Genomic DNA, 21,965 nt, shown 5'->3' on the forward strand with positions numbered 1-21,965 from the left:
CCAACATAATGGATTATTTGGGGTTCACTATTGACAGCTCACATGTCGGTGACTTTACCAAAGGACAAGGCTACAGTCTTAACTGAGGCCTGCAACAACCCCACTGACATCAGTGAACCGTCTATCAGATTGGTAGCAAGTATAATTGGCATATAGTGTCTGCCTTTCCAGCCACACAATTTGGACCTTTGTATTACCAAAAATCTACAAAGGGCAAAAATACAAACACTCAAAGTTAATACTAGTCATTTCGACAGACCAATAAGCCACCAATCAAAGCTTATGGAATTAAAATGGTGGAGGGATAACATTCGGCATTGTTCCAACCCTATCGTTATCAGCAAACCCTTAGGGGTGCTACAAACTGATGCCAGTGCGCTTGGTTGGGGTACTACCAATTTCCATCTCCATCTGTGGAGGTAGATGAAAGGCACAGGAGGCATCATTATCACAGACACTGGGCATAAACTACCTGGAAATGTGGGGTGCGTTCTATGGCCTAAAGTCATACTGCTCTGGGATAAATCACCAGCATGTCAGACTACAGAGTGACAAACTGACTAATACAATTTGGTAAGGGTGTATCCAGAGAAATATTGGAATATCAGCTACTTACCTACCAGGTAACCCAAAATTCAGTGACAAACATCAGGTCACGCAAATTCAATAAAATAAGACTTAATCACCAGTTACCAAACTGTGTTTCTTGGGAACCAGACCCTGGGACAGCAGGGACAGATGCTTTTCACTGCATTGAGGGGGCAATTGTTTATCTATGCATTCTCTCCTTTTCTGCATCATCAGTCGGGTATTACGAAAAATACAACAAGACTCAGCGTCTGTTAATTGGTAGTGCCGATTGGCCTACTTAACCATGGTTCCCTGTGATACTCAACATGGGTTTTAACCATGCATCACCATCCTGAAACAACCAGATTATTGGTTCATCCCGTAACAGGGGAACCCATCCATGTCAAAAACAACAAACCTATCAATTTGTAGAGTCTAAAGAAACCTCTACTGCAACTGGGACTGGCGGACCGAACATTGAACATTATCTCAGCGGGCCACAGACAGTCCACCAAAAACTATATCTGGTATACATCAGGAAATGGGAGATATATTGTCACAGAAACAACATCACCTACAGTTTGATGAACATAACGTCTGTTCTCGAATTCCTGGCAGGCCTCCATTATGATGAGGGGCTCAGTTACAGTGCCATTAACTGCGCCAGAAGTGCCCTTTCAACATATCTATGGCGAGGATCAGAGCGTCATTCTGTTGGGACTCACCCCTGGTAACCAAACTTATGAGGGGAATTTTTAATATCAATCCCCCAAGAACCAGGTACTCTCTAAATGGGATATGAGTATTGCCCTAACGTTGCTAAGGAATTGGTCTCCAGCAACAGCTCTGTCCCTGCAAAGACTGACGCACAAAACAGTCATGCTGATGGCTTTGGTCACGGCACTAAGGGTACAGTCGTACATAAGTTAAGGCTGGACTATATGACTTCTTCAACAGGAATATAACGTTTCATATTACGAATTAGTCAAACAGAACAGACCGGGATCATCAGGCCTCAAAATAGAATTTAGGGATTACCCTACAGATATCGTCTCTGTATAATAAGACAATTATTGTTCTATATGGAGAACACCAAAAACATCTGAGGCTATGAGATGGCACTACTAATCAGCCACAAACAAACCCACAAAAAAGTGTCGGTTCAAACTATTTCCAGATGGCTGAAACAGGTTTTAACAACAGCTGGGGTGGATACTAACATATTCAAATCTTATTCCACCAGGGCTGCAACTACATCGGCAGCTATGGAGTTGGATGTACCAATGAACCAAATCCTCGAGACAGCAGGATGGATCAGGGGAAAATGTTCCAACTATTCTACCACAAACCAGTAGTTAAACTGGAACTTTGCAGAGCCAATTTTAAGTTCTGTAATATAATTTCACCCCATAAATAGGGGCTATAATTTGTTGTTAACAATTTATCATGGATTTCAATGTTGGATTCATGTCTAAACATGTTAACACAATTCCTCCCACAGTCAATTAAGGCAGATGTGATGCATGGACTCGTTTCCACGGCATGAAATCACAGAGCTTTGAAATCTTCACGTAGTCACTCACGTGACTCCGAAGTAAAATAGTAAGATTAAACGAGAACTTACCAGTTCGAAGTTTGATCGTTATTTTATGAGGAGTACGTTGAGGGAATACGTGCCCTCCGCTCCCACCCTTGATCATATACTCAACTGGTATTTTCTTCTCTAATCTTACTATGTTCAGTCATTACAGTTATCTGTGATTTCACACCGCTGCTTTGAAGAATGACACGCATGCGTCCTGGCGGGGTTCTTCACGTATTCCCTCAACGTACTCCTCATAAAATAACGATCAAACTTCGAACTGGTAAGTTCTCGTTTAATCTTACTATTAATTGGCTTGGTAACAGTGTAAATTGTCCCTAGTGTGTGTTGGTTGGTGTTAATGTGCGGGGATCGCTGGTCGTTGCGGACTCGGTGGGCCGAAGGGCCTGTTTCCGCGCTGTATCTCTAAAGTAAACTGAACTGAAGCCTCTCGGTGGCAAAGACTCAAGTCCGGAGAACACTTTGGAAGCTGAACGAGATGCAACACACTGCTCACACTGTGGGGGGCCTTTGCTAACCATCACTGCACAGTAATAATGCCACGTGGCAAGGCCCAAAGCCAAGATTAGTGCTTAATTTGGAATTACACACTGATCATAGCGAGGTTATCCTTTGTACCAGATTTGAACGCCTGCTGGTTTTCTCCACAGTGAAACACATTCTTTCATTCAGAGATGGGTGACAATGATCTCTTCTACATTTTCCTTGATCTCAACCTCTTTGATGCCTCATTTCCACACCTCACCCTTCCTTATCTCTGTATCTCCCTCTCCTCTGACGCTCAGTCTAAAGAAGGGTCTCGACCCGAAACATGATCCATTCCTTTTATCCAGAGCCAGCCCCGCTGGGTTACCCCAGCATTTTGTGTCGATCTATTTGTAGTTCCTTGTTTCCCGCATTTATTAGACATTCCCCATCGCCCCAGGAATGTTGAAGGAAGTTAGTGATAGTGGGTCAGGAGTCACAAGTAAGCCTGATCATATAATCATGTGATAGGAGTAGAATTAGGCCATTCGGCCCATCGTGTACTCCGCCATTCAATCATGGCTGATCTATCTCTCCCTCCTAACCCCATTTTCCTGCCCTCTCCCCATAACCCCTGACACCCGTACTAATCAAGAATCTATCTATCTCTATGGCTTAAAAATATCCACAGCCTTCTGTGGCAAAGAATTCCACAGATTCACCACCCACGGACTAAAGAAATTCCTCCTCATTTACTTCTTATTAGTAGCGTCCTTTAATTCTGAGGCTATGACCTCTAGTCCTAGACTCTCCCACTAGTGAAACATCCTCTCCACATCCACTCTATCCAAGCCTTTCACTATTCTGTATGTTTCAGTGAGGTCTCCCCTCGTTCTTCTAAACTCCAGCGAGTACAGGCCCAGTGCCGACAAACGCTCATCATATGTTAACCCACTCATTCCTGGGATCATTCTTGTAACCCTCCTCTAGACCCTCTCCAGAACCAGCACATCCTTCCTCAGATGTGGGGCCCAGAATTGCTCACAGTACTCCAAATGCGGCCTGACCAGCACCTTAGAGCCACAGCATTACATCCCTGGGTAAAGACACTGGATATCAACCCCAAAGGACATGATTGAACCATAAATTAACACAGAGAACATAGACCAGAACAGCACAGGAACAGACCCTTCAGCCCACAATGTCCATGCTGCCTCGTTGAACGAATCTCCTCTGCCTGCATGTGAACCATACCCCTCGAAACCCCCGCATATCCATGGGCCTATCTAAAAGCTTAAAAAAGGTTCTGAATGTCTACCTTCTCTCTGCCTCTCCTAACTTTATATTCTTCTACCAGGTCTCCCCTCAGCCTCCGATGCTCAAGAGAAGAAACAATTCAGGATTTAGAATCCAATATGTGTTAGAATAATCGAACAGTTCCGTTGTTACAACTACTATCTGCAACTCTAGACTTTCTTTATTTAATTGCGAATTCAAATCCCTCAGCTCCCCCGCTGGGGATTTGAACTCCCAGTTTCTGGATCAGTGGTTTGGGTGTTTAACCATTAACTTAACTGCGGTTTGGACATTCCTCTGAGAAGTTCAAAAGTTCATCTTCTATGAGCAGAATTATGCCATTCGGCCCATCGAGTCTCCTCCGCCATTCAATCAATCACGACTGATCTATCTCTTCCACTCAACCCCATTCTCCTGCCTTCTCCCCATAACTCCTGGCGCCTGTACTAATCAGGAATTTGTCAATCTCTGTCCATTGACTTGGCCTCCACAGCCTTCTGTGGCAATGAATTTCACAGACTCACCACCCTCTGACTGAAGAAATTCCTCCTCATCTTCCTTTCTGAAGGTGGTCCTTTTATTCTGAGGCTGTGATCTTTGGCCCTAGACCCAGCACTAGTGGAAACATCCTCCCTACATTCACTCTATCCAGACCAGAGGTTTGAGATTATTCATAGCAAAAGGATTTGAGTATAGGAGCAGGGAGGTTCTATTGCAGTTGTACAGGGTCTTGGTGAGACCACACCTGGAGTATTGCGTACAGTTTTGGTCTCCTAATCTGAGGAAAGACATTCTTGCCATAGAGGGACTACAGAGAAGGTTCACCAGACTGATTCCTGGGATGTCAGGACTTTCATATGAAGAAAGACTGGATAGACTCGGCTTGTACTCGCTAGAATTTAAAAGATTGAGGGGGGATCTTATAGAAACTTACAAAATTCTAAAGGGGTTGGACAGCCTAGATGCAGGAAGATTGTTCCCGATGTTGGAGAAGTCCAGAACAAGGGGTCACAGTTTAAGGATAAGGGAGAAATCTTTTAGGACCGAGATGAGAAAAACATTTCTCTGCCACAGAAGGTAGTTGAGGCCAGTTCATTGGCTATATTTAAGAGGGAGTTAGATGTGGCCCTTGTGGCTAAAAGGATCAAGGGGTATGGGGAAAAGGCAGGTACAGGATACTGTTGGATGATCAGCCATGATCGTATTGAATGGCGGTGAAGGCTCGAAGGGCCGAATGGCCTACTCCTGCACCTAGTTTCTATGTTTCTATGTTCAGTTTAAATTGGTTTAGCTTAGAGATACAAAGCGGAAACAAGCCCTTCGGCCCATTAAGTCCGCGCCGACCGAAAATCCCCGCACACTAACACTACCCGACACACACTAGGGACAATTTACAATTTTAGTGTTGGAGGAAACCGGAGCACCCGGAGAAAAGCCACGCAGGTCACGGGGAGAAAGAAGAAACTCCGTACAGGCAGCACCCATAGTCAGGATCGAACACGAGTCTCTGGCGCTGTGAGGCAGTAACTCTACCGCTGCGCCACCATGCCGCACTGAGACGTGCAGGTTTGTAGGTTAATTGGCCCTATGTAAATTTCCCCCTAGTGTGTAGGGAGTGGGATAATGGACCTGTGGATGATTGATCGATGGTCAGCATTGACAATAGACAACTGCTTATTGACAATAGACAGGTGCAGGAGTAGGCCATTCGGCCCTTCGCGCCAGCACCCCCATTCAATGTGATCATGGCTGATCATCCCCAATCAATTCCCCATTCCTGCCATTTCCCCATATTCCCTGACTCCGCTAACTTTAAGAGCCCTATCTAACTCTCTCTTGAAAGCATCCAGAGATTTGGTCTCCACCGCCTTCTGAGGCAGAGAATTCCACAGATTCACAACTCTCTGTGAGAAAAAGTGTTTCCTCGTCTCCATTCCCTTATTCTTAAACTGTGGCCCCTGGTTCTGGACTCCCCCAACATCGGGAACATGTTTCCTGCCTCTAGCGTGTCCAATCCCTTAATAATCTTATCTGTTTCAATAAGATCCCCTCTCATCAACTGCAGGCCAGAACTCGGTGGGCTGAAGGGCCTGTTTCCATGGTGGGCCGTTAAAGTAGAAGGGTCGGAACATCATCTGTCCGATTCCTCCACATCTACTGCCTGACCGGCTGGATAGAATAAACACAGGAACAGGGCCTTTGGCCCACAATGTCTGTGCCGAACATAATGCCAAGATAACCTAATCTCCTCTGCCTACACATAATCCATATCACTCCATTCCTGTTTATACAAAAGTCTCTTACATGCCACTACAATATCTAAATCTACCACCACCCATGGCAAGGTGTTCCATGTAGCCACCTTTCCCTTTACATAAACAAAGGCAACCTTGCAGGTACTATCACAACACGGTGGCGCAGCGGTAGAGTTGCTGCCTTTCAGCGAATGCAGCGCCGGAGACACGGGTTCGATCCCGACTACGGGTGCTGTCTGTACGGAGTTTGTGCGTTCTCCCCGTGACCTGCGTGGGTTTTCTCCGAGATCTTCGGTTTCCTCCCACACTCCAAAGCCGTGCAGGGTTGTAGGTTAATTGGCTTGGCAAATGTAAAAATTGTCCCTAGTGGGTGTCGGATAGTGTTAATGTGCGGGGATCGCTGGTCGGCGCGGACCCGGTGGGCCGAAGGACCTGTTTCCGCGCTGTATCTCTAAGCTAAACTAAACACTAACAGGGTGTAGTAAAGCATTTAAAGTGAAGGGATAAAAGATTGAAAGAGGATTTTAGGATTAAATTTCACATAGAGAGTGATTGATATCTGAAATGTGTTGCCAGGGAAGGTGGGTGAAATCAGATATAGTTTCAATGTTTAAGACACACTTAGACGGACACTTAAATAGACAAGGCATAGATAGAGACTTAACGTGGGCAAATGGGATACGTATAGAAGGCGGGCCAGCTGGGGAGTTTTGTTCAGGGCGCCGGACTTTGCACGCGACGTCGCGCGCCCCGGGCCAAAATTCCTCAGCTGGCCCGTCGGCTGGGCTTTGTGTTCCGCTGCACGCAAAGTCCAGCGCCCCGTCCAACCCGTGAACCGATGATCGGCCATGAGAAGGAGGGGTGGTGGTGTCGGCGGTAAGCGAAGGTCCGAAGGTCGGACAGCTGGCCGGGCTGCCGACCGACGGGGCCACGGGCGAGGCGCTGCTGCTGCTGCTGCACTCCATGGGCTGCACTACGTGAGGCGGGGCTGGACGCGGCGCTACGACCTGACAGTCCCCTCGACCCGAGTAGTAGCGGTCAAATACGGGACAAGGGCGGTCCCGTACGGGACAAACCAATTTAGCCCAATATACGGGATGTCCCGGCTAATACGGGACAGTTGGCAATCCTATCCACACAGACAGGACATGGAACAATACAGCACTGGAAAAGGCCCTTCGGCCCACATCGTCTGTGCCGTTCCAGGTATTATGTAAAAAACTGTGCCCTCTAGCATTATTTTTAATCCTCCTGTCCAGAGATGTTGCCCGTCCCGCTGAGTTACTCCAGCATTTTGTATCTGTCTTCTATGAGGGGAATAGGTGGGTTGAATGTATTAATCCCAGGGTGGGGGAATCGAGAACCAGACAATAGGTTTACAGTGAGGGGGGGGGGGGGAAGATTTAATCGGAACCTGAGGAGCAATGTTTTCACTCAGGGCATGGTTGGGGCTATGCCAGAGGAGGTAGTTGCGGCAGGTATCACAACAGCATTTAGTTTAGTTTAGTTTATTGTCACGTGTACCGAGGTACAGTGAAAAGCTTTTTTGTTGCGTGCTAACCAGCCAGCAAAAAGACAATACATAATTACAATCGAGCCTTTCTTTAGAGTCATAGAATCATAGAGTGATACAGCATGTAAACAGGCCCTTCAGCCCAACTCACCCACACCGGCCAACATGTCCCAGCTACACTAATCCCTCCTGCCTGCGCTTGGTCCATATCCCTCCAAACCTGTCCTATCCATGTACCTGACTAACTGTTTCTTAAATGATGGGATAGTCCCAGCCTCAACTACCTCCTCTGGCAGCTTGTTCCATACACCCACCTGTGTGAAAAAGTTATCCCTCAGATTCCTTTTCCTCCTCACCTTGAATCTATGTCACTTGAATCTATAACATAGGTTTAAGGAGAAAGGAAAAAGATTTGATGGGAACCTGAGGGGCAACTTTATCACATGGATATGGAACGAGGTGCCAGAAGAGGTAGTTGAAGCAGGTACTATCATAGAATTTAACAAGCATTTGGTACATGGATTGGAAAGGTTTAGAGGGATATGGGCCAAACACAGGTTGGCGGGACTAGTGTAGATGGGACATGTTGGACGGCATGGCCAAGTTGGGGCCAAATGGCCTGTTTCCGTTCTGTATGGTTCTTTGACTCTGTGACACACATAAACACAAATGCGCATACACTGTGTGCTCAGAGAAATATTTCCACTAGTGCTGTTTAGTTTAGTTTAGAGATACAGAGCAGAAACAGACCAGCGATCCCCGCACACTAACACTATCCTACACACACTAGCGACAATTTACAATGATACCAAGCCAATTAACCTACAAACCTGTACGTCTTTGGAGTGTGGGAGGAAACTGAAGCACCCGGGGAAAACCCACGGGGGTCATAGGGGGAAAGTACAAACTCCATATAGACAGCAGCCGAAGTCAGGATTGAACCCGGGTCTCTGGTGCGGCTAGGCAGCAACTCTACCGCTGCACCACTGTGCCGCACTATGTGTTTGGGATTTTTCTATTCTGCGCAATCTGAAATGCTGAGAACTGATTCCTTCCTGCTGATTTTATTGGAAAATGCAACTGAATGGAGACAGACACTGGTTGTCGGAGAAAGCCGGTGTAGGAAGTACTTGCAACACCACAGTCGGAACAATGGGAAGTACTTATCGCAGGATTGCTCCGGGCAATCGGAAGCGATCGGCAGTGCGAGCTGATATGTGGTAGTGAAGGAAATGCAGATAGATGCTGGTTTAAACCGAAGATAGACACAAAAAGCTGGAGTAACTCAGCGGGACAGGCAGCATCGCTGGAGAGAAGGAATGGGTGACGTTTCGGGTCGAGACCCTTCTTCAGACTCTGAAGAAGGGTCTCGACCCAAAGAGCTTGAAGAAGAGTCTCTCCAGCTTTTTGTGTCTATCCTTAGTTGAGTTTAGATTACTGTCAAGGTACAGTGCAAAACTTTTGTTGCGTGCTAACCAGTCAGCGGAAAAACAGTTCCAGATTTCAATCGAGCCTTTCTTTCTTTCTGTCTATTTATTTATTTATTTATTTATTTACTTATTTATTTAATTATTTAATTATTATGGTTATTATTTAAAGACTTTTGGCACTATAAGCACTTTTGACAGTGCTGAACAGTTGCCAGTTCAAGGATGCATCTTAAAGCTGGAAAGTGCAGAGAAAATGAAAAAGGATGTTGGCAGGACTCGAGGGTCTGAGCTACAGGGAGAGGTTGGGCAGGCTGGGACTATTCCTTGGAGCGCAGGAGGATGAAGGGTGATCTTATAGAGGTGTATAAAATCATGAGAGGTGTAGGTAGCGCGAGATTTAAGATGACTATAAAAAGATGTAACAGTAACGGTGGGCGTCACGACGGCGCAGCGGTAGAGTTGCTGCCACACAGCGCCAGAGACCCGGCTTCCATCCTGACTGCGGGCACTGTCTGTACGGACTTTGTACATTCTCCCCGTGACCCGCGTGGGTTTTCTCCGAGTGCTCCGGTTTCCGCCCACACTCCAAAGACGTACAGGTTTGTTTGTTAATTGGCTAGGTTAAAGTGTAAATCGTCCCTAGTGTGTGTAGGTTAGCGTTAGTGTGCGGGGATCGCTGGTCGGCGCGGACTCGGTGGGCCGAAGGGCCTGTTTACGCGCCGTTTCTCTAAACTAAATTAAAGGAAGCCGAGGGGTAACTTTTTCACACAGGTGTATGGGTGTATGGAACGAGCTGCCAGTGGAAGTAGTTGAGGCTGGGACTATAACAACATTTGAAAGGCATTTGGACTGGTGCATGGATAGGACAGGTTTAGGAATAGGAATAGTTTATTGTCACATGTGACCAGGCACAGTGAGATTCATTGCTTGCGTACACAATGTATACAAGTAGCGGCCACCTACAGTGCTGACCAAGTTACAAAGCACTCCGGCTCCACCTTTTGTCCTCCCCTTCCCCCGCCTCGCACAGCGGTTCCCCCAACGCCGGGTTCCTATTGTCCTTTATCCCCCCCACCCCATTGTCCATTGTTCTTCCCCTCCCCCCACTGTGGTCCACCACGCTTTCATCGACCGCGGGTTGTGCCTCAAGGCTTCACCACCGCCTAGGCCCCATTGTCGCGAGGCTTCACCACCGCCTAGGCCCCATTGTCGCGAGGCTTCACCACCGCCTAGGCCCCATCGTCGTGAGGCCTCACCACCCCCTAGGCCCCATTGTCGTGAGGCCTCACCACCGCCTAGGCCCCATCGTCATGAGGCCTCACCACTGCCTAGGCCCCATTGTCGTGAGGCCTCACCACCGCCTAGGCCCCATCGTCGTGAGGCTTCACCACCGCCTAGGCCCCATTGTCGTGAGGCATCACCACCGCCTAGGCCCCATTGTCGTGAGGCTTCACCACCGCCTAGGCCCCATCGTCATGAGGCCTCACCACTGCCTAGGCCCCATTGTCGTGAGGCCTCACCACCGCCTAGGCCCCATCGTCGTGAGGCTTCACCACCGCCTAGGCCCCATTGTCGTGAGACATCACCACCGCCTAGGCCCCATTGTCGTGAGGCTTCACCACCGCCTAGGCCCCATCGTCGTGAGGCCTCACCACCGCCGCACCCCACTTCACGCCTCCATGGTTACGACCTGGGCCCCAGCCGCGGGCTCCGTCGGCTGCTCCGCCCGACCCAGCTACCTACGCGGGAGGCATCGTGACCGCGGCGCCTCAATAAAGGTCTCCGGCCGTGTTCCCGGTCCACAGTCGCGGCCCCACCATCGGGAAACTATCTGGACGCGCGGCCCGTCGGGAAGCCATCCTCGGCGTTGGAGATCTGAAGAAGTGTCTCGACCTGAAACGTCACCTATTCCTTCCCTCCAGAGATGCAGCCTGAATTACTCCAGCATTTTGTGTCTACCTTCGATCTGCAGTCCCTCCTACACAGGTTTCAAAGGATATGGGCCAAAGGCGAGGAGGTGGGACTAGTGTAGATGGGGCATTTTGGTCGACAGGGGCAAGGTGGCCCGAAGGGCCTGTTTCGGTGACTCTAACTGACCAAAGATCAACAGATGCTTCTCACGCACTAATGAATGTGTTGTACCCAACCCATGTTGCTGACCTGGTGTTTCTGTGCACCAGAAGCCAGACTCACAGAAAAACCACAGAGCAACTGCAATGCTGTAGTTATCCAACTGCTTCCAAACTCCATCCAAGGTCCCAAGCAGTCGTTCCAGGTGCGACAAAGGTTCACCTGTATCTCCTCCAACCTCATCTACTGCATCCGCTGCTCTAGATGTCAGCTGATTTACATCGGTGAGACCAAGCGTAGGTTGGGCGATCGTTTCGCCAAACACCTCCGCTCAGTCCGCAATAACCTACCTGACCTCCCGGTGGCTCAGCACTTCAACTCCCCCTCCCATTCCCAATCCGACCTCTCTGTCCTGGGTCTCCTCCATTGCCAGAGTGAGCAACAGCGGAAATTGGAGGAACAGCACCTCATATTCTGTCTGGGGACCTTGCGTCCTTATGGCATTAACATTGAATTCTCCCAATTTGGCTAGCCCTTGCTGTCTCCTCCCCTTCCTTAACCCTCTAGCCGTCTCCTCCCACCCTCCCATCCGCCCGCCCTCGGGCTCCTCCTCCTCCTCCCCTTTTCCTTCTTTCTTTCCCCCCCCCCCCCACCCCCCATCAGTCTGAAGAAGGGTTTCGGCCCGAAACGTCGCCTATTTCCTTCGCTCCATAGATGCTGCTGCACCCGCTGAGTTTCCCCAGCAATTGTGTGTACCTTCTGCTTCCAGTCATCAGTTTTCCAATTAAATTCTTTCACATCGCGCACAAAAATGCTGCACATCACGATGGAATTTTGAGGCTACTGTGCTGGGAAGTAGCCACAGATATACACAGGAGCATTATTTACACTTTTAGACATAGAGCGCGGAAACAGGCCCTTTCGGCCCACCGAGTCCCCGCCGACCAGTGGTCACCCCGTACACTGGCATTATCCAACACACACACGGGACAATTTACAATCCTCACTGAAGCCATTTTACCGGCGAAGCTGTACGTCTTTGGAATGTGGGAGGGAACTGGTAAAAACCCACGCAGGTCACGGGGAGAACGTACAAACTACGTACAGACAGCACCCGCAGTCAGGATGGAACCCGGGTCTCCGGCGCTGTGAGGCAGCAACTCTACCGCTGCGCCACCGTGCCACCCCAATATTCTCGGGCACGAGCTTGTTAGACTCACTCTGTACGTAGAACATGCAAGAAACAGGCACAGAGCAGAGAAACAGAAATATGCTGATCATGATTTCAAGATAAACTAATCTTGTCTGCACATGAACAATATCCCTCCATTCCCTGCAGTAACAATATTAATTCTGCAAAGCGCCACATAAAGCAGATAATATTTGCATATAGTGTGAAGCAGAACACATATCAACGTTCGGCATGTCCCCAACAACTCTCACCAACTTCTACAGATGCGCCGTAGAAAGCATTTTATCGGGACGCATCCCAGCACGGTTTGGGAACAGCTCCATCCAAAACCGCAAGAAATTGCAGCGAATTGTGGACGCAGCCCTGACCATCACACAAACCAACCTCCCTTCCATTGACTCCATCTACACCTCACGCTGCCTCGGCAAGGCCAGCAACATAATCAAGGACCAGTCGCACCCTGTCCACTCTCTCTTCTCCCCTCTCCCACCGGGCACGAGGTACAGAAGTGTGAAAACGCACACCTCCAGATTCAGGGACAGTTTCTTCCCAGCTCTTACCAGGCGAGTGAACCATCCTATCACAAACTAGCGAGCAATCCTGAACTCCCATCTACCTCATTGGAGACCCTCGGACTATCTTTAAGAAAGAACTGCATATGCTGGAAATTCGAAGGTAGACAAAAATGCTGGAGAAACTCAGCGGGTGAGGCAGCATCTATGGAACGAAGGAATACGCGACATTTCGGTTCGAGACCCTTCTTCAGTCTCCATGATTTTTGTCTACCTCGGACTATCTTTAATCAGTTATTACTGAACTTTATCTTATGTTAAACGTTATTCCGTTTATCCTGTATCTGTACACGGCTCGATTGTAATCAGTATCATCTTTCCACTGACTGCTCAGCACGTAACAAAAGCTTTTCCCTGTATCTCAGTACGTGTGACAATAAACTAAACTACAGAAGTTAAAATAAGCAGAGGTTTTTTGCATTAAGACGGGGTGACCACATATCAAGTGCGGATATTGGGCGACTGGGCTAAAGTCCAAGAAGGGAACTCGCAGACAACTTCTTAAACATCCAAAATATAACTTTGCTTGAACTAACAAAGCAAATGCACATTGATGTAAGCCTCAGGCAAGATGAAAGGGCAGTCTGGCCACAGCTGCTGAACATTTCAGTACATTAGTACATGGACAGGCGGAGGCTTCATAGTGTGCAAATCCCAAACCACGCGTCACCACACTCACACGGACAGCCCACACATTCGCAATCACCTACTCCTAGAAACACACACACACACATGCGTTCACACGCACATGTACATAGAAACATAGAAACATAGAAAATAGGTGCAGGAGTAGGCCCTTCGAGCCTGCATGCCATTCAATATGATCATGGCTGATCATGGCTGATACATAGGCGCACACACACACACTGAAACACACACACATTAAACACACACACATTCACAGACACATGTAGAGGCACACGCACATACACACTATACACACACAATTACAAGCACACAGACGCATTAATGTGTACACACACACAAACACACTCGCACTAATGTGCACATTCACATACTAACATATATACATACTAATGCACACACTAACACCCTCACTAAGATATACACATACTAATGTACACACACTAACATATACACATACCAATGTGCACACACACACATTCACAGACACATGTACAGAGGCGCAAGCACACACCCACATGCACACTCAACACATATACACTAATGTACACACACATATACTAATGTATGCACACACACCCTAATACACATAATACATATACACATACCAATGCACACACACTAACACACACACAATAACATTTACACATACTAATGTACGCACACATTAAGATATACACATACTAATGCACACACACACTAACATATACACACTAATGCGCACACACACTAACACTCGCACACACACACTGACATTTACACACACTAATGCACACACACGCACTAACACACACTCACGCACACTGACAGGCATCTCCATAAGACTTTGGAGTATTGCGAGTGGTTCTGGTCGCCCGATTACAGGAATTATGTGGGGGCTTTGGAGAGGCTTTGGAGGGGGTTTCCCAGGATGCTGCCTGGATTAGAGGCTATTATCTGCCGGGAGAGGTAGCTACGATGGAAGTACTGCATATTAAATCATGAGAGGCATGGATAGGGTACACAGTCAAAGCCTTTTTCCCCAGGGTGGAAATGTCCATCACTAGAGGGTGTAGCTATAGGGTGAGAGGGGGATAGTTTAACAGAGTGGTGAGGGGTACATTTTTTACACAGAGGGTGGTGGGTGCCTGGAACGTGCTGCCAGGGGTGGAGGTGGAGACAGATACGATAGTGGCGTTTAAGAGGCTTTTAGAAGAGATTCAGATTCAGATTCAGATTCAATTTTAATTGTCATTGTCAGTGTACAGTACAGAGACAACGAAATGCATTTAGCATCTCCCTGGAAGAGCGACATAGCAAATGATTTAAATAAATAATAATAAGTGATAATAAGTGTCCGGGGGGTGGGGGGGTGATTGGCAGTCACCGAGCAGGGATTAGGTGGATATGGATCATGTACAGGCAGATGAGATCAGTTTAACTTGGCATCATGTTCACCACAGACATTCCTGTCGCAGGTAGACACAAAATGCTGGAGTAACTCAGTGGGACGGGCAGAATCTCTGGAGAGAAGGAATGGGCGACATTTCGGGTCAAGACCCATCTTCAGACTGATGTCAGGGGAGGGGGTGGGACAAAGATAGAATGGAGTGGGGGACAATGAGACTGGTGGGAGAACTGGGAAGAGAGAGAGGGCTATTTGAAGTTAGAGAAGTCAATGTTCATACCGCTGGGGTATAAACTGCTCACGCAAGATATGAGGTGCCGCCCACTCCCCTGACATCAGTCTGAAGAAGGGTCTCGATTCGAAACGTCGCCCATTCCTTCTCTCCAGAGATGCTGCCTCACCCGCTGAGTTACTCCAGCATTTTTTGTCCACCTTTGATTTAAACCTGCATCTGCAGTTCTTTCTTACACGTTGTGGGTTCCTGTGGTGTGGTATGTTTTATGTTTCACCCGTAACATTGACCATGTACATGTGTGGCACGAACATGCATACATTGACACATGCATGGAGGCACACACACACACACACACACACACACACACACACACACACACACACACACACACACACACACACACACACATGCACCCGGAGGCACCTACAACACAGAACACGTGAAACGTACACGCCTTCACACAGGCAACACATGCATCCACTTGCATGTGTGGACTCAGGGGCCTGTTTCCATGTTGTATCGCAAAAAAATAAATTTGCTGTAACATGGCTTGGAGGGATATGGGGTAAACACAGGCATATGGGACTAGCTTAGATGGGGCATCTTGGCCAGCATGGACGAGTTGGGCTGAAGGGCCTGTTTTCACGCTGTGTGACTCCATGACTCTGTGATTTTAGTTTAGTTTACAGATACAGCGCGGAAACAGGCCCTTCTGCCCGCCGAGTCCGCGCCGACCAGCGATCCCCGCACATTAACACTATCTTACACACGCTAGGGTCAATTTTACATTTATACCAAGCCAGTCTGTACGTCTTTGGAGTGTGAGAGGAAACCGAAGATCTCGGAGAAAACCACGCACAAACCACGCAAGAACGTACAAACGCCTTGCAGACAGCACCCGTAGTCGGGATTGAACCTGGCGCTGTGAGGCAGCAACTCTACCGATGCGCCACCATGCTGCGAAAATAACTAAATAAAAAGAATGTGCAAACTCCACACATGCAGACAACAGCCGAGGTCAGGATCGAACCGGGGTTTCCGAGACAGCGGCTCTGTGCCACCCGGTGCTGTGTGATAGTTTTGCTCCTCATGTAACCCTCTCCTTCCTTCCTCTCACCCCAGGAGCTGGAGTATCAGAGGAATCTACTGGTGAGCCACCGTGATTCTATGGGACCAGCTTATGGACAATAGACAATAGGTGCAGGAGTAGGCCATTTGGCCCTTCGAGCCAGCAGCGCCATTCAATGTGATCATGGCTGATCATCCACAATCAGTACCCCGTTCCTGCCTTCTCCCCATATCCCCTGACTCCGCTATCTTTAAGAGCCCTATCTAGCCCTCTCTTGAAAGGTATCCAGAGAACTGGCCTCCACCGCCCTCTGAGGCAGAGAATTCCACAGACTCACAACTCTCTGGGAGAAAAAGTGTTTCCTCATCTCCGTTCTAAATGGCTTACCCCTTATTCTTAAACTGTGGCCCCTGGTTCTGGATTCCCCCAACATCGAGAACATGTTTCCTGCTCTAGCGTGTCCAAACCCCTTATAATCTTATATGTTTCAATAAGATTCCCTCTCATCCTTCTAAACTCCAGAGTGTACAAGCCCAGCTGCTCCATTCTCTCAGCATATGACAGTCCCGCTATCCCGGGAATTAACCTTGTAAACCTACACTGCACTCCCTCAATAGCAAGAATGTTCTTCCTCAAATTAGGGGACCAAAACTGCACACAATACTCCAGGTGTGGTCTCACTAGGGGCACTGTACAACTGCAGAAGGACCTCTTTGCTCCTATTGGGCAGAAGGGCCTGTTTCCATGCTGTACGATTCTCTGTCTCTACATGGGACTAGCTTAGATGGGGCATCTCGGCTGTGAATGGACGAGTCGGGCCGAAGGGCCTGTTTCCATGGTGTTCGACTACTTGACGTCTCATTCGGAGTGGCCCCACCTAATGCTTAGCGGACTGCTTACCTAGAGGGGCAGCCCTGGTGAAAAACAAACGTAAACAACAAACGCTGTGGAATATTAACAGCAACCCCGGAACGTCTGAAAGGCTCTGTGGTCGGCCAGGGAGGGGAGGTAGGGGAGGGCCCCGAGCCAAAGCGAAAGGCAGCCGGCAATGACTGAACACACAGCCATATGCCTCCTGAATAATATGTACACAAAACACTACCACATGTACAGATAAAAGTGCAGAAAGCGACTTGTTGGTTCAAAAGTAATTTGTTGCTTCACCACCCACCCATTGTGCCTTTGGACATTTTCACGGTCCGTTAAGTCAGGATGTTTTAATCAAAATTTTTTTTAAACTCGCAACGATTGTGGTTGTTGTTTAATTTTAGTTCAATTTAAAAATATATATTTTTCCACCATGTCGCTTGTCTGTGAGAAGACCTCTCCTCACAACACTTGGTGGTTTCACCAGAGTCAGTCTGCAGAAACATAACTGTGGAAGGTAGACCCTACAAAATGCTGGAGTTAAGGGCCTGTCCCACGAGCATGGGCGACCAAACCGGAAGCGGGGGCCGCGCGGAGGTCGAGTGATCCCGTACAAGTTGACGTGAAGTTCGAGCGAAGGCGTACACCGTCGAGACGCTGCGTACGGCGTCAAGACGCTGCGCACGCCCGTCGTGGCGCTGCGTACGGCCTCAATGTGGCTGCGGGCCGGCAGGCCATTGCCGCGCGGAATTTTTGGACAGTGTCAGTTTTTCAGAGCCCCGAACGATGTCGGGACCAGCTCCGCACAACTCCATACGGCTCCGGCGATCGAAGTGGGACCGGCCCCGCGAGGCTGTACGGCTCAAGCGACCACGTTAGGTCGCGCTTGCCGCATGCAGTCGCATGCTCGTGGCACAGGCCCTTAACTCAGCGGCACAATACATACAATTCAATTTATTGTCATTTGGACCCCTTGAGGTCCAAACGAAATGTCGTTTCTGCAGCCATACATTACAAAACAAAAAGACCCAAGACACAACACAGTTTACACAAACATCCATCACATCGTTGTGATGGAAGGCAAAAAAACTTATCTCTCCACTGCACTCTCCCATGTCAGAGTCAAAGTCAAAGTCAAAGTCAAAGCCCCCGGCGGGCGATGGCGATTGTCCCGCGGCCATTAAAGCCACGCCGGGTGATGCAAGGTCGCGCACCGGGTCTTGGTGTTGAAGCCCACGACGGGCGCTCACAGAGTCCCGCGGCCATTCTAAGCCGCGCGGAGCGGTGATGCAGGCCCCGCTCCAGGTGCTCCTCAACCCCGCAACTCGGGCGGGAGAAGTCGCCGTTGCGGAACCCCCGAAAAGCGGTCTCCCACCAGGGACCCGCGGGCTCCCGGTGCCGCAGTCCGCCAAACCCGCAGTTGCAGCCTCCGAATATCCGGAGGTCGGGCCGCAGCAGCGTCCACCACAGCTCCACCCGCTCCGGACTCGGCCAGCCCCGTGACGGTGAGTAGTCGGCAGCTCCGCAGCTGGAGCCCCAGGTCGTTCCTGCTGGAGGCCGCTCCATGTTGCAGCCCCAACGACAACGGAGACCCGACAAAGAAAAGGTCAGGTCTCCCGTGCAGGGAGAGATTTAAAAGTTACCCCCTCCCCCCCACACACATACCCCAACAAAAAAATAACAAAAACTTCATAAAAACGAGACAAAAAAATAATAAAACTCAGATGGACTGCAGAGGCTGCTGCTGACGAGAGTCGCGGCACCTCTGGAGAACATGGGCGGGTGACATGAAAACATAGAAAAATAGGTGCAGGAGTAGGCCATTTGGACCTTCAGTATGATCATGGCTGATCATCCAAAATCACTACCCCGTTCCTGCTTTCTCCCCATATCCCTTGATTCCGTTAACCCTAAGAGTTCTATCTAACTCTCTCTTGAAAACATCCATTGAATGTTCTTCTGTGGCAGAGAATTCCACAGATTCGCAACTCTCTAGGTGATAAATTTCCCCCCCGCATCTCAGTCCTAAATGGCCTACCCCTTATTCTTAAACTCTGTGACCCCTGGTTCTGGGCTCCCCCAACATTGGGAACATTGTTCCTACCTCTAGCATGTCCAATCCCTTACATGTTTCTATAAGATTCCCTCTCATCCTTCTAAATTCCAGAGTGAATCTGAATACAAGCCCAGTCGACCCATTCTCTCAGCATATGACAGTCCCGCCATCCCGGGAATTAACCTTGTAAACCTACGCTGCACTCCCTCAACAAGAATGTCCTTCCTTAAATTAGGAGATCAAAACTGCGCACAATACTCCAGGTGTGGTCTCTCCAGGGCCCTGTACAACAGCAGTAGGACCTCCTTGCTCTTAAACTCAAATCCTCTTGCAATGAAGGCCAACATGCCATCAGGTTTCTTCACTGCCTGCTGTACCTGCATGCTTACTTTCAGTGACTGATGTACAAGGGCACCCAGGTCTCATTTTGGATCAGACAGAAGGGTCCCGTGAAAGGTACAAGGGCGGCACGGTGGAGCAGCGGTGGAGTTGCTGCCTCTCAGCGTCAGAGACCCAGGTTCGATCCTGTCCACAGGCGCTGTCCGTACAGAGTTCTCACATAATGAGTGAATTTGAGACTACTGCACTCCAGAGCACAAACCACAAGTACTTAGGAACATTATTTAGACTTCATACTATAGAGATACAGGGTGGAAACAGGCCCTTCGGCCCACCGAGTCATCGCTGACCAACGATCACCCTGTGCATTAGCACTATCCTACGCACTAGGGACAATTTTGCAATTTGACGAAGCTATTGACTACTGACCCGGGTTCGATCCTGGCTACAGGTGCGGCATGTATGGAGTTTGTACGTCTCCCCGTGACCACGTCGGTTTTCCCCGGGTGCTCTGGTTTCCTCCCACATTCCAAAGACATGCAGGATCGCAGGTTAATTGGCTTTGGTAAAATTGTATATTTCCCCTATAGGATATTGGATATAGGATATTGCTAGTGTACGGGGTGATCCCTGGTCGGTGCGGACTTGGTGGGCCGAAGGGTCTGTTTCCGTGCTTTGACTTTAAAGTCTAAAGTCTTCACTGCAGATGTTAATTCACAAAAAAAGACATGAAGTGCTGGAGTAACTCAGCGGGTCAGGCAACTCTTGAGAACATGGAGAGGTGACCTTTCAGGTCAGGACCCTTCTTCAGACTTAGTGGTTTAGTTTGGTTTTGTTTAGTTTTAGAGATACGGCATCGAAACAGACCCTTCGGCCCACTGAGTCCATGCCGACCATTGATCATCCACTTTCTCATCCACTTCCTACTTGCGACCACTGATTGGCAATTTTCCAGAGGGCCGATTCACCTCCAAACCCGCACGCCTTTGGGATGTGGGAGGAAACCAGAGCACCCGGAGGAAAACCAAGCATGTCACAGAGAAAACATGCAAACTCCACACAGACAGCACCCAAGATCGGGATTCAACCCGGCTCTCTGGTGCCGTGAGGCAGCGGCTCTACCCGCTGAAGTGCTGCGCGATGCCTTGTCCAATCTGCGATCTGACACTGGTGTTAAAAGGGAGTGGAGTCAAAATGGCTTCCGACAGACCAGGAGGCAAATCAAAATGGAGGGCAGATGGGTATCGCTGGGTGACGTTTGCCTACCTTATCTTTCGCCTCAGCGAGGAGGTCCTCCATCTCGGAGAAGCTGAAGCTGGCCACTGTGATGAAGTCACTCATGACCGGAACAAACTTGTCCTCGGGGGTCCGCGTGCGATTCCTCTGATACTCCAGCTCCTGGGGGGAGAGAAAGGAAGGAGAGGGTCACTTAAGGAGTAACACTATCGCACAGCAGCGGGCGGCACAGAGCCGCTATCTCGAAGACCTCGTTTCGATCCTGACCTCGGGTATTGTCTGCATATGTGGAGTTTGCACGTTCTTTTTATTTAGTTAGTTTGGTGGCACGGTGGTGCAGCAATAGAGTTGCTGCCTTACAGCGTTTAAAGCGGGTTCGATACTGACTACGGGTGCTGTCTGTAGGGAGTTTGCACGTTCTCCCTGTGACCTGCGTGGGTTTTCTCCGAGATCTTCGATTTCCTCCCACACTCCAAAGACGTACAGGTATGTAGGTTAATTGGCTTGGTGCAAGTGTGAAATTGACCCAAGTGTGTGTGGGGTAGTGTTGCCACAGACGGCTGTGGAGGCCAAGTCATTGGATATTTTTAAGGCGGAGATAGATAGATTCTTGATTAGTACGGGTGTCGGAGGTTATGGAGAGAAGGCAGGAGAATGGGGTTAAGAGGGAGAGATAGATCAGCCACGATTGAATGGTGGAGTAGACTTGATGGGCTGAATGGCCTAATTCTACTCCTAGAAATTATAAAAATATAATTCCATTAAGCAATCAGTATAAAAATGGTTCAATTTTGCTGCCCAGCGGTAGAGCTACTGTCTTACAGCACCAGAGACCCAGGTTCGATCCTGACTATGGGTGCTGTCTGTGTGGAGCTTGCACGCTCTCCCCGTGACCGCGTGGGTTTTCTCTGCAGTGCTCCGGTTTCCTCCCACACTCCAAACATGTGCAGGTTTGTAGGTTAATTGGCTTCTGTAAATTGCCCCTAGAAAGCAGGGCAGTTTACGGAGTGATTGCTGGTCGGCATGGACTCGGTGGGCCGAATGGCCTGTTTCCATGCTGCAACTCGAAACTAAAACTGATTGAATGTTTTAATCTTTTATAATAAATTCCCTTACAAATTCAGTTAAAAAAATATTTTTCATCTTCTGATCTGAATTCCTAATC

General features: G+C 48.8%; 1 protein-coding gene across 1 annotated transcript in view; it reads right to left on the reverse strand.

Annotated features, from left to right (window-relative positions):
• Positions 1 to 21,965, reverse strand: part of daam2 (dishevelled associated activator of morphogenesis 2) — a 274,185-nt gene that overhangs the window by 29,662 nt on the left and 222,558 nt on the right. Inside the window, exon 23 of the mRNA XM_033020571.1 lies at positions 20,831 to 20,962. Within this exon, the coding sequence (XP_032876462.1) occupies positions 20,831 to 20,962 (132 nt within the window). The remainder of the gene's footprint in view (positions 1 to 20,830; positions 20,963 to 21,965) is intronic.

The sequence above is a fragment of the Amblyraja radiata genome, chromosome 5, assembly GCF_010909765.2.
Source record: "Amblyraja radiata isolate CabotCenter1 chromosome 5, sAmbRad1.1.pri, whole genome shotgun sequence".
NCBI classification, from domain to species: domain Eukaryota; kingdom Metazoa; phylum Chordata; class Chondrichthyes; order Rajiformes; family Rajidae; genus Amblyraja; species Amblyraja radiata.